The 12,885-nt window shown below is 47.1% G+C and overlaps 1 protein-coding gene across 3 annotated transcripts in view; it reads left to right on the top strand.

Moving 5' to 3' along the window:
- Window positions 1-12,269, top strand: part of LOC143276609 (uncharacterized) — a 56,076-nt gene extending 43,807 nt beyond the window's left edge. For all 3 annotated transcript variants that reach the window (XM_076581218.1, XM_076581217.1, XM_076581219.1), the window contains 4 exons: window positions 495-639; window positions 3,817-3,924; window positions 5,611-5,813; window positions 11,206-12,269. In XM_076581218.1, the coding sequence (XP_076437333.1) occupies window positions 495-639; window positions 3,817-3,924; window positions 5,611-5,813; window positions 11,206-11,286 (537 nt within the window). In that variant the 3' untranslated portion in view covers window positions 11,287-12,269. The remainder of the gene's footprint in view (window positions 1-494; window positions 640-3,816; window positions 3,925-5,610; window positions 5,814-11,205) is intronic.
- Window positions 12,270-12,885: the final 616 nt, after the last annotated feature.

The raw sequence follows: 12,885 nt of genomic DNA on the forward strand, positions 1-12,885 counted from the left end.
TAGTCACCATTGAATCAATGTCTTTCTTCCAGTTTAGTTCTGAAGTAAATAGGATCCCAAGAAATTTTATTTCCGGCTTGAAAAATATTTCACGTCGTAAAAAAAAAAATCGTGGTAGTTTGCTGGGATTATAACCATTATTAAAGAGGATCAAATGTGTTTTTTCTACAGAAAACTCAAAACCATTAGATTGCATATAGCTACTCAGTCTATCGAGTTCACCCTGAAAATGTTTCGGTACATAACTGATGTAATGTAGGCTTGTCCTTTTCCTCAAGGATGACTGAATCCATATAGCAATATCATCAGCATATTGAGCCAGCTTGGTAGATGATGAAAAACATGTATGTGTGTGTGTGTGTGTGTGTGTGTGTGTGTGTGTGTGTGTGTGTGTGTGTGTGTGTGTGTGTGTGTGTGTGTGTGTGTGTGTGTGTGTGTGTGTGTGTGTGTGTGTGTGTGTGTGTGTGTGTGTGTGTGTGTGTGTGTGTGTGCAGGAGACAGCGGACGACCCCCGGACCCATCAGTCCCAGGTGGGCCGCAGACTGGAGAACCTGCTCCTGGACAAGGGCAGCAGCCCTGCTCACAGCGATGGAGACACCTCTCCCTCTGCTGCCCACACCCCCTCCACTACCCCCGTCTGTCAGTGCCCGTGTTTGTCTGTCTGTCTGTCTGTCTGTCTGTCAGTGCCCCTGTCTGTCTGTCTGTCAGTGCCCCTGTCTGTCTGTCTGTCTGTCTGTCTGTCAGTGCCCCTGTCTGTCTGTCTGTCAGTGCCCCTGTCTGTCTGTCTGTCAGTGCCCCTGTCTGTCTGTCTGTCTGTCTGTCTGTCTGTCAGTGCCCCTGTCTGTCTGTCTGTCTGTCTGTCTGTCTGTCTGTCTGTCAGTGCCCCTGTCTGTCTGTCTGTCTGTCTGTCTGTCTGTCTGTCAGTGCCCCTGTCTGTCTGTCTGTCTGTCTGTCTGTCTGTCAGTGCCCCTGTCTGTCTGTCAGTGCCCCTGTCTGTCTGTCTGTCAGTGCCCCTGTCTGTCTGTCTGTCTGTCTGTCTGTGCTCCTGTCTGTCTGTCTGTCTGTCTGTCAGTGCCCCTGTCTGTCTGTCTGTCTGTCTGTCAGTGCCCCTGTCTGTCTGTCTGTCTGTCTGTCTGTCTGTCTGTCTGTCTGTCTGTCAGTGCCCCTGTCTGTCTGTCTGTCTGTCTGTCTGTCTGTGCTCCTGTCTGTCTGTCTGTCTGTCAGTGCCCCTGTCTGTCTGTCTGTCTGTCTGTCAGTGCCCCTGTCTGTCAGTGCCCCTGTCTGTCTGTGCCCCTGTCTGTCTGTGCCCCTGTCTGTCTGTCTGTCTGTCTGTCTGTCTGTCAGTGCCCCTGTCTGTCTGTCTGTCTGTCAGTGCCCCTGTCTGTCTGTCTGTCTGTCTGTCTGTCAGTGCCCCTGTCTGTCTGTCTGTCTGTCTGTCAGTGCCCCTGTCTGTCTGTGCCCCTGTCTGTCAGTGCCCCTGTCTGTCTGTCTGTCTGTCTGTCAGTGCCCCTGTCTGTCTGTCTGTCAGTGCCCCTGTCTGTCTGTCTGTCTGTCTGTCTGTCTGTCAGTGCCCCTGTCTGTCTGTCTGTCAGTGCCCCTGTCTGTCTGTCTGTCTGTCAGTGCCCCTGTCTGTCTGTCTGTCAGTGCCCCTGTCTGTCTGTCTGTCTGTCTGTCAGTGCCCCTGTCTGTCTGTCTGTCTGTCTGTCTGTCAGTGCCCCTGTCTGTCTGTCTGTCTGTCAGTGCCCCTGTCTGTCTGTCTGTCTGTCTGTCTGTCTGTCAGTGCCCCTGTCTGTCTGTCTGTCAGTGCCCCTGTCTGTCTGTCTGTCTGTCAGTGCCCCTGTCTGTCTGTCTGTCTGTCTGTCAGTGCCCCTGTCTGTCTGTCTGTCTGTCTGTCAGTGCCCCTGTCTGTCTGTCTGTCTGTCAGTGCCCCTGTCTGTCTGTCTGTCTGTCAGTGCCCCTGTCTGTCTGTCAGTGCCCCTGTCTGTCTGTCTGTCAGTGCCCCTGTCTGTCTGTCTGTCTGTCTGTCAGTGCCCCTGTCTGTCTGTCTGTCTGTCTGTCTGTCTGTGCCCCTGTCTGTCTGTCTGTCTGTCTGTCTGTGCCCCTGTCTGTCTGTCTGTCAGTGCCCCTGTCTGTCTGTCAGTGCCCCTGTCTGTCTGTCAGTGCCCCTGTCTGTCTGTCTGTCTGTCTGTCAGTGCCCCTGTCTGTCTGTCTGTCTGTCTGTCTGTCAGTGCCCCTGTCTGTCTGTCTGTCTGTCTGTCTGTCAGTGCCCCTGTCTGTCTGTCTGTCTGTCTGTCAGTGCCCCTGTCTGTCTGTCTGTCTGTCTGTCTGTCAGTGCCCCTGTCTGTCTGTCTGTCTGTCTGTCTGTCAGTGCCCCTGTCTGTCTGTCTGTCTGTCTGTCTGTCAGTGCCCCTGTCTGTCTGTCTGTCTGTCTGTCAGTGCCCCTGTCTGTCTGTCTGTCTGTCTGTCTGTCAGTGTCCCTGTCTGTCTGTCTGTCTGTCTGTCTGTCTGTGCCCCTGTCTGTCTGTCTGTCTGTCAGTGCCCCTGTCTGTCTGTCTGTCTGTCTGTCTGTCTGTGCTCCTGTCTGTCTGTCTGTCTGTCTGTCAGTGCCCCTGTCTGTCTGTCTGTCTGTCTGTCTGTCTGTCTGTCTGTCAGTGCCCCTGTCTGTCTGTCTGTCTGTCTGTCTGTCTGTCTGTCTGTCAGTGCCCCTGTCTGTCTGTCTGTCTGTCTGTCTGTCTGTCTGTCTGTCAGTGCCCCTGTCTGTCTGTCTGTCTGTCAGTGCCCCTGTCTGTCTGTCTGTCTGTCTGTCAGTGCCCCTGTCTGTCTGTCTGTCTGTCTGTGCTCCTGTCTGTCTGTCTGTCAGTGCCCCTGTCTGTCTGTCTGTCTGTCAGTGCCCCTGTCTCTCTGTCTGTCTGTCTGTCAGTGCCCCTGTCTGTCTGTCTGTCTATCAGTGCCCCTGTCTGTCTGTCAGTGCCCCTGTCTGTCAGTGCCCCTGTCTGTCTGTCTGTCTGTCTGTCAGTGCCCCTGTCTGTCTGTCTGTCTGTCTGTCAGTGCCCCTGTCTGTCTGTCAGTGCCCCTGTCTGTCTGTCTGTCTGTCTGTCAGTGCCCCTGTCTGTCTGTCTGTCTGTCTGTCTGTCTGTCAGTGCCCCTGTCTGTCTGTCTGTCTGTCTGTCAGTGCCCCTGTCTGTCTGTCTGTCTGTCTGTCAGTGCCCCTGTCTGTCTGTCTGTCTGTCTGTCAGTGCCCCTGTCTGTCTGTCTGTCTGTCAGTGCTCCTGTCTGTCTGTCTGTCTGTCTGTCAGTGCCCCTGTCTGTCTGTCTGTCTGTCTGTCAGTGCCCCTGTCTGTCTGTCTGTCTGTCTGTCAGTGCCCCTGTCTGTCTGTCAGTGCCCCTGTCTGTCTGTCTGTCTGTCTGTCTGTCAGTGCCCCTGTCTGTCTGTCTGTGCCCCTGTCTGTCTGTGCTCCTGTCCGTCCGTCTGTATGTCTGTGGTGATGGTGATTATGGAGATGATGGTGATGGTGATGGTGATAATGATGATGGTGATGGTGGTGATTGTGATGGTGGTGATGATGATGATGATAATAAGGATGATGATGTTGGTGGTGATGATGATGGTGGTGATGGTTATGATTGTGATGGCGATGGTGATGATAATGGTGGTGGTGATGATGGTGATGATGATGACAGTGATGATGATGATGTTGATGATGGTGGTGGTGGTGGTGACAACGCTGACGATGATGATGGTGGCAATTACTATGATGATGATGACGATGACACTGATGATGATGACGATGACGATGATGGTGGTGGTGGTTGCAGTGAGCCCCCCTCCCCCTGTGACCCGTCATCACCGGCAGGTAGGGGGCGGTGTGTCCTCCCCCGTGCACACCTCTGCCTCCGCCCCGCCCCCCTCCACACACACCACAGGTCAGTACCGTCCTTCTGACGTCATGCTTTATTGACGTCACTAGGCACCATCATCAATAGCCCAATCTTGTTCGTATAACAGGCCTCAGTTTTGCGTCAAAGTGTTGTCATGTTTTTGACGTCACGTTCTATTGACGTCACCAGGCACCACCATTGATAGCCCAATCTTGTTTGTATAACAGGCCTCAGCTTTGCATCAAAGTGTTGTCATGATTCTGACGTCACGTTTTAATGACGCCACCATTAATAGCACAGTCTTGTTCATATAACAGGCCTCAGTTTTGCGTCAAAGTGTAGGTCATGTTTCTGACGTCATGTTTTTATTAAAGATGGTTCGATTCAGACGTAGCAACATCATCTTGCCCAGTGTGTGGCGAAAGCCCAGAAGATGAAAACCATTTTATGTTTAACTGCCAAAGATCCGATGAACTGCGAAAAAAAAAACTGTACCCTTTTCAATACAGCTCCAGTGTAGAGAAAAGATTTGTTCGCCATACTGATGACAGAAAATGACGATGTGATTCTTTCCCTTGCCAAATATGTATCTGAGGCAATAAATGTATAGAATACGCCCATCATCGGTCCAAATACTCATTAATCAATTAAAAATTACAATTGTTTCTATGAGGAATAAAAGCATAGATAAAAAGGAAGGGCTACATTTGGATGGTCAGTATCGACATTGTAATTATTTGATGTGTTCGTATTGATATGATGGGTTTTGATGTTCAGGAATAAATATTTATTTCATGATTTATATGTTCTTTAGCATGTGTTTGTATTGATATGAATTGTGTCGATGTTACATGCATAAATATATATTATATGATTTATGTGTACTTTGTTTTCTGTGTACTGTCCAAACCTTGGAGACGAACGACTGAAAAAAAGGCACATTACCCCCCCTGTCACATGTACTTCAAGCTAATGACAAAGTGCCAAAGTGTCGCAAATCTCTTATTACTTTATGTTGTTTCAATTCAGTTTTTTCCCTTTCTGTTTTGCACCATTTTGTTCTGATTAGTACCTCCTCTATCACTAGAGCTTTACAGCTGATGAATTCAACATTTCACTGTTCACTGTTCTCTCTCTTCCTCTTTCTCTCTGTATGCCTGTCTTTCTCTCTCTAGCACACACACACACACACACACACACACACACACACACACACACACACACACACACACACACATGATTGATCAGTATAGCAATGATAATGACGACGACGATGATGATGGTGGTGGTGATCACTATGTTGATGATAATGACAACGACAATGATAATGATCATGACGATGATGACGACGACAGCAACTCCGATGATGACGATGATGACGACAACGACAACAACACCGACAATGACGATGATGATGATGATGACGATGACGATGATGACGACGACAGCAACTCCGACGATGATGACGGCATCGACAACAACACCGACAATGACGATGATGATGATGATGATGACGATGATGATGACGATGACGATGATAACGACAATGACAACAGCACCGACAATGTCGATGATGACGATGAGGATGATGATGACGATGATGATGATGATGACGATAATGATGACGATGATGATGACGACAACGACAACAACATCGACGATGACGACAATGACGATGACGACGATGACGCTGTGAGTGACGCCGTGACTGCCTCCTGTCACCTCACGCAGCCTCAGGGGACCTGGGAGCCAATCCCTTCAGCAGCCCGACCGGGTGGCCCGTGACGTCATCCCCAGATCCCTTCGGCATGGGAGCCTTCAACCCCGCCCCCTCCTCCGTCCCCGCGCCCACCCCCACCCCCACACCCCAGCTGTCCAGCAACGGCTCTGCTGCCTTCGCTGCCTCTTCTCATCTGGAGCTGATGGACATCCATGTGAGTTTGGAGTGTGCTGTGCTGTAGTGTGCTGTGTTGTGTTATAGTGTGCTGTGTTGTGTTATAGTGTGCTGTGTTGTAGTGTGCTGTGTTGTGTTGTAGTGTGCTGTGTTGTGTTGTAGTGTGCTGTGTTGTGTTGTAGTGTGCTGTGTTGTGTTGTAGTGTGGTGTGGTGTGTTGTAGTGTGCTGTGTTGTGTTGTAGTGTGCTGTGTTGTGTTGTAGTGTGCTGTGTTGTAGTGTGCTGTGTTGTGTTGTAGTGTGCTGTGTTGTAGTGTGCTGTGTTGTGTTGTAGTATGCTGTGCTGTAGTGTGCTGTGTTGTGTTGTAGTGTGCTGTGTTGTGTTGTAGTGTGGTGTGTAAAAGTGTGCTGTGTTGTGTTGTAGTGTGGTGTGCTGTAGTGTGCTGTGTTGTAGTGTGCTGTGTTGTGTTGTAGTGTGCTGTGTTGTGTTGTAGTGTGTTGTGTTGTGTTGTAGTGTGCTGTGTTGTGTTGTAGTGTGCTGTGTTGTGTTGTAGTGTGTTGTGTTGTAGTGTGCTGTGTTGTGTTGTAGTGTGCTGTGTTGTAGTGTGCTGTGTTGTGTTGTAGTGTGCTGTGTTGTAGTGTGCTGTGTTGTGTTGTAGTGTGCTGTGTTGTGTTGTAGTGTGCTGTGTTGTGTTGTAGTGTGCTGTGTTGTGTTGTAGTGTGCTGTGTTGTGTTGTAGTGTGCTGTGTTGTGTTGTAGTGTGCTGTGTTGTAGTGTGCTGTGTTGTGTTGTAGTGTGGTGTGTTGTAGTGTGCTGTGTTGTGTTGTAGTGTGCTGTGTTGTAGTGTGCTGTGGTGTGTTGTAGTGTGCTGTGTTGTGTTGTAGTGTGGTGTGTTGTAGTGTGCTGTGTTGTGTTGTAGTGTGCTGTGTTGTAGTGTGCTGTGTTGTGTTGTAGTGTGCTGTGTTGTAGTGTGCTGTGTTATAGTGTGCTGTGTTGTGTTGTAGTGTGCTGTGTTGTGTTGTAGTGTGCCGTGTTTTGTAGTGTGGTGTGTTGTAGTGTGGTGTGTTGTGTTGTAGTGTGCTGTGTTGTAGTGTGTTGTGTTGTAGTGTGCTGTGTTGTGTTGTAGTGTGCTGTGCTGTGTTATAGTGTGCTGTGTTGTGTTATAGTGTGCTGTGTTGTAGTGTGCTGTGTTGTGTTGTAGTGTGCTGTGTTGTGTTATAGTGTGCTGTGTTGTAGTGTGCTGTGTTGTGTTGTAGTGTGCTGTGTTGTGTTATAGTGTGCTGTGTTATAGTGTGCTGTGTTGTGTTATAGTGTGCCGTGTTTTGTAGTGTGGTGTGTTATAGTGTGCTGTGTTGTGTTGTAGTGTGGTGTGTTTTGTAGTGTGGTGTGTTATAGTGTGCTGTGTTGTGTTATAGTGTGCCGTGTTGTGTTGTAGTGTACTGTGTTATAGTGTGCTGTGTTGTGTTATAGTGTGCTGTGTTGTGTTGTAGTGTGCCGTGTTTTGTAGTGTGGTGTGTTATAGTGTGCTGTGTTGTGTTGTAGTGTACTGTGTTATAGTGTGCTGTGTTATAGTGTGCTGTGTTGTGTTGTAGTGTGCCGTGTTTTGTAGTGTGGTGTGTTATAGTGTGCTGTGTTGTGTTATAGTGTGCTGTGTTGTGTTGTAGTGTACTGTGTTATAGTGTGCTGTGGTGTGTTGTAGTGTGCTGTGCTGTGTTATAGTGTGCTGTGTTGTGTTGTAGTGTGCCGTGTTTTGTAGTGTGGTGTGTTGTGTTGTAGTGTGCTGTGTTGTGTTGTAGTGTGCTGTGTTATAGTGTGCTGTGTTGTGTTATAGTGTGCTGTGTTGTGTTGTAGTGTGCTGTGTTGTGTTGTAGTGTGCCGTGTTTTGTAGTGTGGTGTGTTATAGTGTGCTGTGTTGTGTTGTAGTGTGCTGTGTTGTGTTGTAGTGTGCTGTGTTATAGTGTGCTGTGTTGTGTTGTAGTGTGCCGTGTTATAGTGTGCTGTGTTGTGTTGTAGTGTGCCGTGTTTTGTAGTGTGCTGTGTTATAGTGTGCTGTGTTGTGTTGTAGTGTGCTGTGTTATAGTGTGCTGTGTTGTGTTATAGTGTGCTGTGTTGTGTTGTAGTGTGCTGTGTTGTGTTGTAGTGTGCCGTGTTTTGTAGTGTGGTGTGTTATAGTGTGCTGTGTTGTGTTGTAGTGTGCTGTGTTGTGTTATAGTATGCTGTGTTATAGTGTGCTGTGTTGTGTTGTAGTGTGCTGTGTTGTGTTGTAGTGTGCTGTGTTGTAGTGTGCTGTGTTGTGTTGTAGTGTGCTGTGTTGTGTTGTAGTGTGCTGTGTTGTGTTATAGTATGCTGTGTTATAGTGTGCTGTGTTGTGTTGTAGTGTGCTGTGTTGTGTTATAGTATGCTGTGTTATAGTGTGCTGTGTTGTGTTGTAGTGTGCTGTGTTGTGTTATAGTATGCTGTGTTATAGTGTGCTGTGTTGTGTTGTAGTGTGCTGTGTTGTGTTATAGTGTGCTGTGTTATAGTGTGCTGTGTTGTGTTATAGTGTGCTGTGTTGTGTTGTAGTGTGGTGTGTTATAGTGTGCTGTGCTGTAGTGTGCTGTGTTATAGTGTGCTGTGTTGTAGTGTGCTGTGTTATAGTGTGCTGTGTTGTGTTGTAGTGTGGTGTGTTATAGTGTGCTGTGTTGTGTTATAGTGTGCTGTGTTGTGTTGTAGTGTGCTGTGCTGTGTTATAGTATGCTGTGTTATAGTGTGCTGTGTTGTGTTATAGTGTGCTGTGTTGTGTTGTAGTGTGCTGTGTTGTGTTATAGTATGCTGTGTTATAGTGTGCTGTGTTGTGTTGTAGTGTGCTGTGTTGTGTTATAGTGTGCTGTGTTATAGTGTGCTGTGTTGTGTTATAGTGTGCTGTGTTGTGTTGTAGTGTGGTGTGTTATAGTGTGCTGTGCTGTAGTGTGCTGTGTTATAGTGTGCTGTGTTGTAGTGTGCTGTGTTGTAGTGTGCTGTGTTGTGTTGTAGTGTGCTGTGTTATAGTGTGCTGTGTTGTGTTGTAGTGTGCTGTGTTATAGTGTGCTGTGTTGTGTTATAGTGTGCTGTGTTGTGTTGTAGTGTGCTGTGTTGTGTTGTAGTGTGGTGTGTTGTAGTGTGCTGTGTTGTGTTGTAGTGTGCTGTGTTGTGTTGTAGTGTACTGTGTTATAGTGTGCTGTGTTGTGTTGTAGTGTGCTGTGTTGTGTTGTAGTGTACTGTGTTATAGTGTGCTGTGTTGTGTTGTAGTGTGCTGTGTTGTGTTGTAGTGTGCTGTGTTGTGTTATAGTGTGCTGTGTTGTGTTGTAGTGTGCTGTGTTGTAGTGTGCTGTGTTGTGTTGTAGTGTGCTGTGTTGTAGTGTGCTGTGTTGTGTTATAGTGTGCTGTGTTGTGTTGTAGTGTGGTGTGTAAAAGTGTGCTGTGTTGTGTTGTAGTGTGCTGTGTTCTAGTGTGCTGTGTTGTGTTGTAGTGTGCTGTGTTGTAGTGTGCTGTGTTGTGTTGTAGTGTGCTGTGTTATAGTTTGCTGTGTTGTGTTGTAGTGTGCTGTGTTGTGTTGTAGTGTGCTGTGTTGTGTTGTGTTGTAGTGTGGTGTGTTGTAGTGTGCTGTGTTGTGTTGTAGTGTGCTGTGTTGTAGTGTGCTGTGTTGTGTTGTAGTGTGTTGTGTTGTAGTGTGCTGTGTTGTGTTGTAGTGTGCTGTGTTGTAGTGTGCTGTGTTGTGTTGTAGTGTGCTGTGTTATAGTGTGCTGTGTTGTGTTGTAGTGTGCTGTGTTGTGTTGTAGTGTGCTGTGTTGTGTTGTGTTATAGTGTGCTGTGTTGTGTTGTAGTGTGCTGTGTTGTGTTGTAGTGTGCTGTGTTGTGTTGTAGTGTGTTGTGTTGTAGTGTGCCGTGTTTTGTAGTGTGCTGTGTTGTGTTGTAGTGTGCTGTGTTGTGTTGTAGTGTGGTGTGTTATAGTGTGCTGTGTTGTGTTGTAGTGTGCTGTGTTGTGTTGTAGTGTGCTGTGTTGTGTTGTAGTGTGGTGTGTTGTAGTGTGCTGTGTTGTGTTGTAGTGTGTTGTGTTGTAGTGTGCTGTGTTGTGTTGTAGTGTGGTGTGTTGTAGTGTGCTGTGTTGTGTTGTAGTGTGCCGTGTTTTGTAGTGTTCTGTGTTGTAGTGTGCTGTGTTGTAGTGTGCTGTGCTGTGTTGTAGTGTGTTGTGTTGTGTTGTAGTGTGTTGTGTTGTAGTGTGCTGTGTTGTAGTGTGCTGTGTTGTGTTGTAGTGTGCTGTGTTATGTTGTAGTGTGCTGTGTTGTGTTGTAGTGTGCTGTGTTATAGTGTGGTGTGTTGTGTTGTAGTGTGTTGTGTTGTGTTGTAGTGTGTTGTGTTGTAGTGTGCTGTGTTGTAGTGTGTGTGCTGTGTTGTAGTGTGTTGTGTTGTGTTGTAGTGTGGTGTGTTGTAGTGTGCTGTGTTGTAGTGTGTGTGCTGTGTTGTAGTGTGTTGTGTTGTAGTGTGTGTGCTGTGTTGTAGTGTGCTGTGTTGTGTTGTAGTGTGGTGTGTTGTGTTGTAGTGTGTTCTGTTGTAGTGTGCTGTGTTGTAGTGTGTTGTGTTGTAGTGTGTGTGCTGTGTTGTAGTGTGTTGTGTTGTAGTGTGTGTGCTGTGTTGTAGTGTGTGTGCTGTGTTGTAGTGTGTTCTGTTGTAGTGTGAGTTTATAGTGTGCTGTGTTGTAGTGTGCTGTGTTGTAGTGTGTTGTGTTGTAGTGTGTGTGCTGTGTTGTAGTGTGCTGTGTTGTAGTGTGCTGTGTTGTAGTGTGTGTGCTGTGTTGTAGTGTGCTGTGTTGTAGTACAATGTGTTGATCTTATAGTGTGTTGTGGTGTATTGTGCAGTGTTGTAGTGTGCTTTGTTGTGGTGTGGTGTGCTGTGTTGTGGTGTGCTGTGGTGTGGTGTGCTGTGTTGTGGTGTGTTGTGTTGTGGTGTGCTGTGGAGCTGATGGACATCCATGTGAGTTTGGAGTGTGCTGTGTTGTAGTGTGCTGTGTTGTGTTATAGTGTGCTGTGTTGTAGTGTGCTGTGTTGTAGTGTGCTGTGTTGTGGTGTATTGTGCAGTGTTGTAGTGTGCTTTGTTGTGGTGTGGTGTGTTGTGTTGTGGTGTGCTGTGGAGCTGATGGACATCCATGTGAGTTTGGAGTGTGCTGTGTTGGAGTGCGCTGTGCTGTAGTGTGAGTTTATAGTGTGCTGTGTTGTAGTGTGTGTGCTGTGTTGTAGTACAATGTGTTGTGTTACAGTATGTTATCTTATAGTGTGTTGTCATGTATTGTGCTGTGTTGTGCTGTAGTGTGTTGCGTTGATTTGATTCAGCAGGTTGTTTCTTTGCTTGTTGATTCATTTCTAATGGACGTACAATGTATTCCTCTGTGTGTGTGTGTGTGTGTGTGTGTGTGTATCAGGCGGGATTCAGCAGAGGACTGTCCTTTGGCACGGATGACTTCAACCTCGATGACCTTGACCCTTTGAGTCATCGGCTGTGAAGTTCAAGGCAGTTGTCAAGGACACCGGAGGTTGAAGTCATGGAAACGCGAGGTGTTGAACTGCTTCCTGTCTTGCAGGTCACAAGTCAACCATGTTGTCACAAGAATAAAGTGAAAACGACTTGCCCAAACCATTATACATCAAACTTATAATATAAACACGATGTGTATGCAAGTGAGTCGACTGGTTTGGAACAGTTGCATTTGAAAGTATGCATGTATTGTTTTCTGTGTTGTTTAAAAAAGAAACTTATGAAATATGACGATATTTTTGTAACGTGACAAGCATCTTACCTAGAATGAACTGTATGGTATGATGACAGTGAGAATGTCTGACATTACATGTGAACAGGGAATAGTCAGTGACTGCCAGACATTGCATATTTTGAATATTTATATATTACTCCGACAAATCACGTAATATTTGAATCAAAGTCCAGTTGGTATCTACCTTTGATTGATTATATTTTAATCATTATGCTTAATCCTGTTACAGGAATGTTTGGAATAGTTATACTTGACTCTCAATTCAATCCTTCGTAGTTCTTCTAGTTAACTCCTGCACTTTTGATGTCTCTGTTCGTGTATCGGTCATCCCAACACCTCTCCCCATCGCTCCACCCACCCCCCAACCCATATGCGCGCACACACATGTACTAAGCCCCCCACCCCCCTCGTCAAATATCACTTACCAGTGAAAAGACGTTAAGCTAAGGAAAGAAAGAAATACACACATACCTATTTCGTTCTTCCTATTCACTTCAAATCATTGTCCACGCTCGTGTGTGTGTGTGTGTGTGTGTGTGTGTGTGTGCGTGCGTGCGTGCGTGCGTCCTCTACATATAACGTTCTTAGTGACAGGTTCTGACAAGTACTGTCCAGACATACGTCTGTATCTTCTTTATTCCATGTATTTTCAACAGGCAATATTCTGGGACATTCCTTTGACTGAGACTGGGGAGAATTAAACTGATATGGCCAGAGCTCTGTGTGTGTGTGTGTGTGTGTGTGTGTGCGCGCGCGCGCGCGGGAGCGCGAGCGCACGCCTGCGTGTGTATATGTCTGTGTGTTTATGTGTTATATATATATGTGTGTGTGTGTATGTGTGTGTGTGTGCGCACGCGTGTGTGAGTGTGTAATTGTGTGTGTGTGTGTGTGTGTGTCTGTGTGTGTGTAATTGTGTGTATGTGTGTGTGTGTGTACGCGCGCGCGTGTGTGTGTAATTGTGTGTGTGTGTGTGTGTGTGTGTGCGCGCGCGCACGCGTGTGTGAGTGTGTAATTGTGTGTGCGTGTGCGTGTGTGTGTGTGTGTGTGTGCATGCGCGTGTGTGTGTGTGTTTATGTGTGTGGGTTTGTCGGCACACACACACACACACACACACACACACACTCGCGCACACACACACACTCGCGCACACAACACACACACACACACACTCGCGCACACAATACACACACACACTCGCGCACACAACACACACACACACACACACACACTCGCGCACACACACACACACACACACACACACACACACTCGCGCACACACACAACACACACACACACACACACTCGCGCACACAACACACACACACACACACA

This window comes from Babylonia areolata, chromosome 32, assembly GCF_041734735.1.
Source record: "Babylonia areolata isolate BAREFJ2019XMU chromosome 32, ASM4173473v1, whole genome shotgun sequence".
Taxonomy (NCBI): domain Eukaryota; kingdom Metazoa; phylum Mollusca; class Gastropoda; order Neogastropoda; family Buccinidae; genus Babylonia; species Babylonia areolata.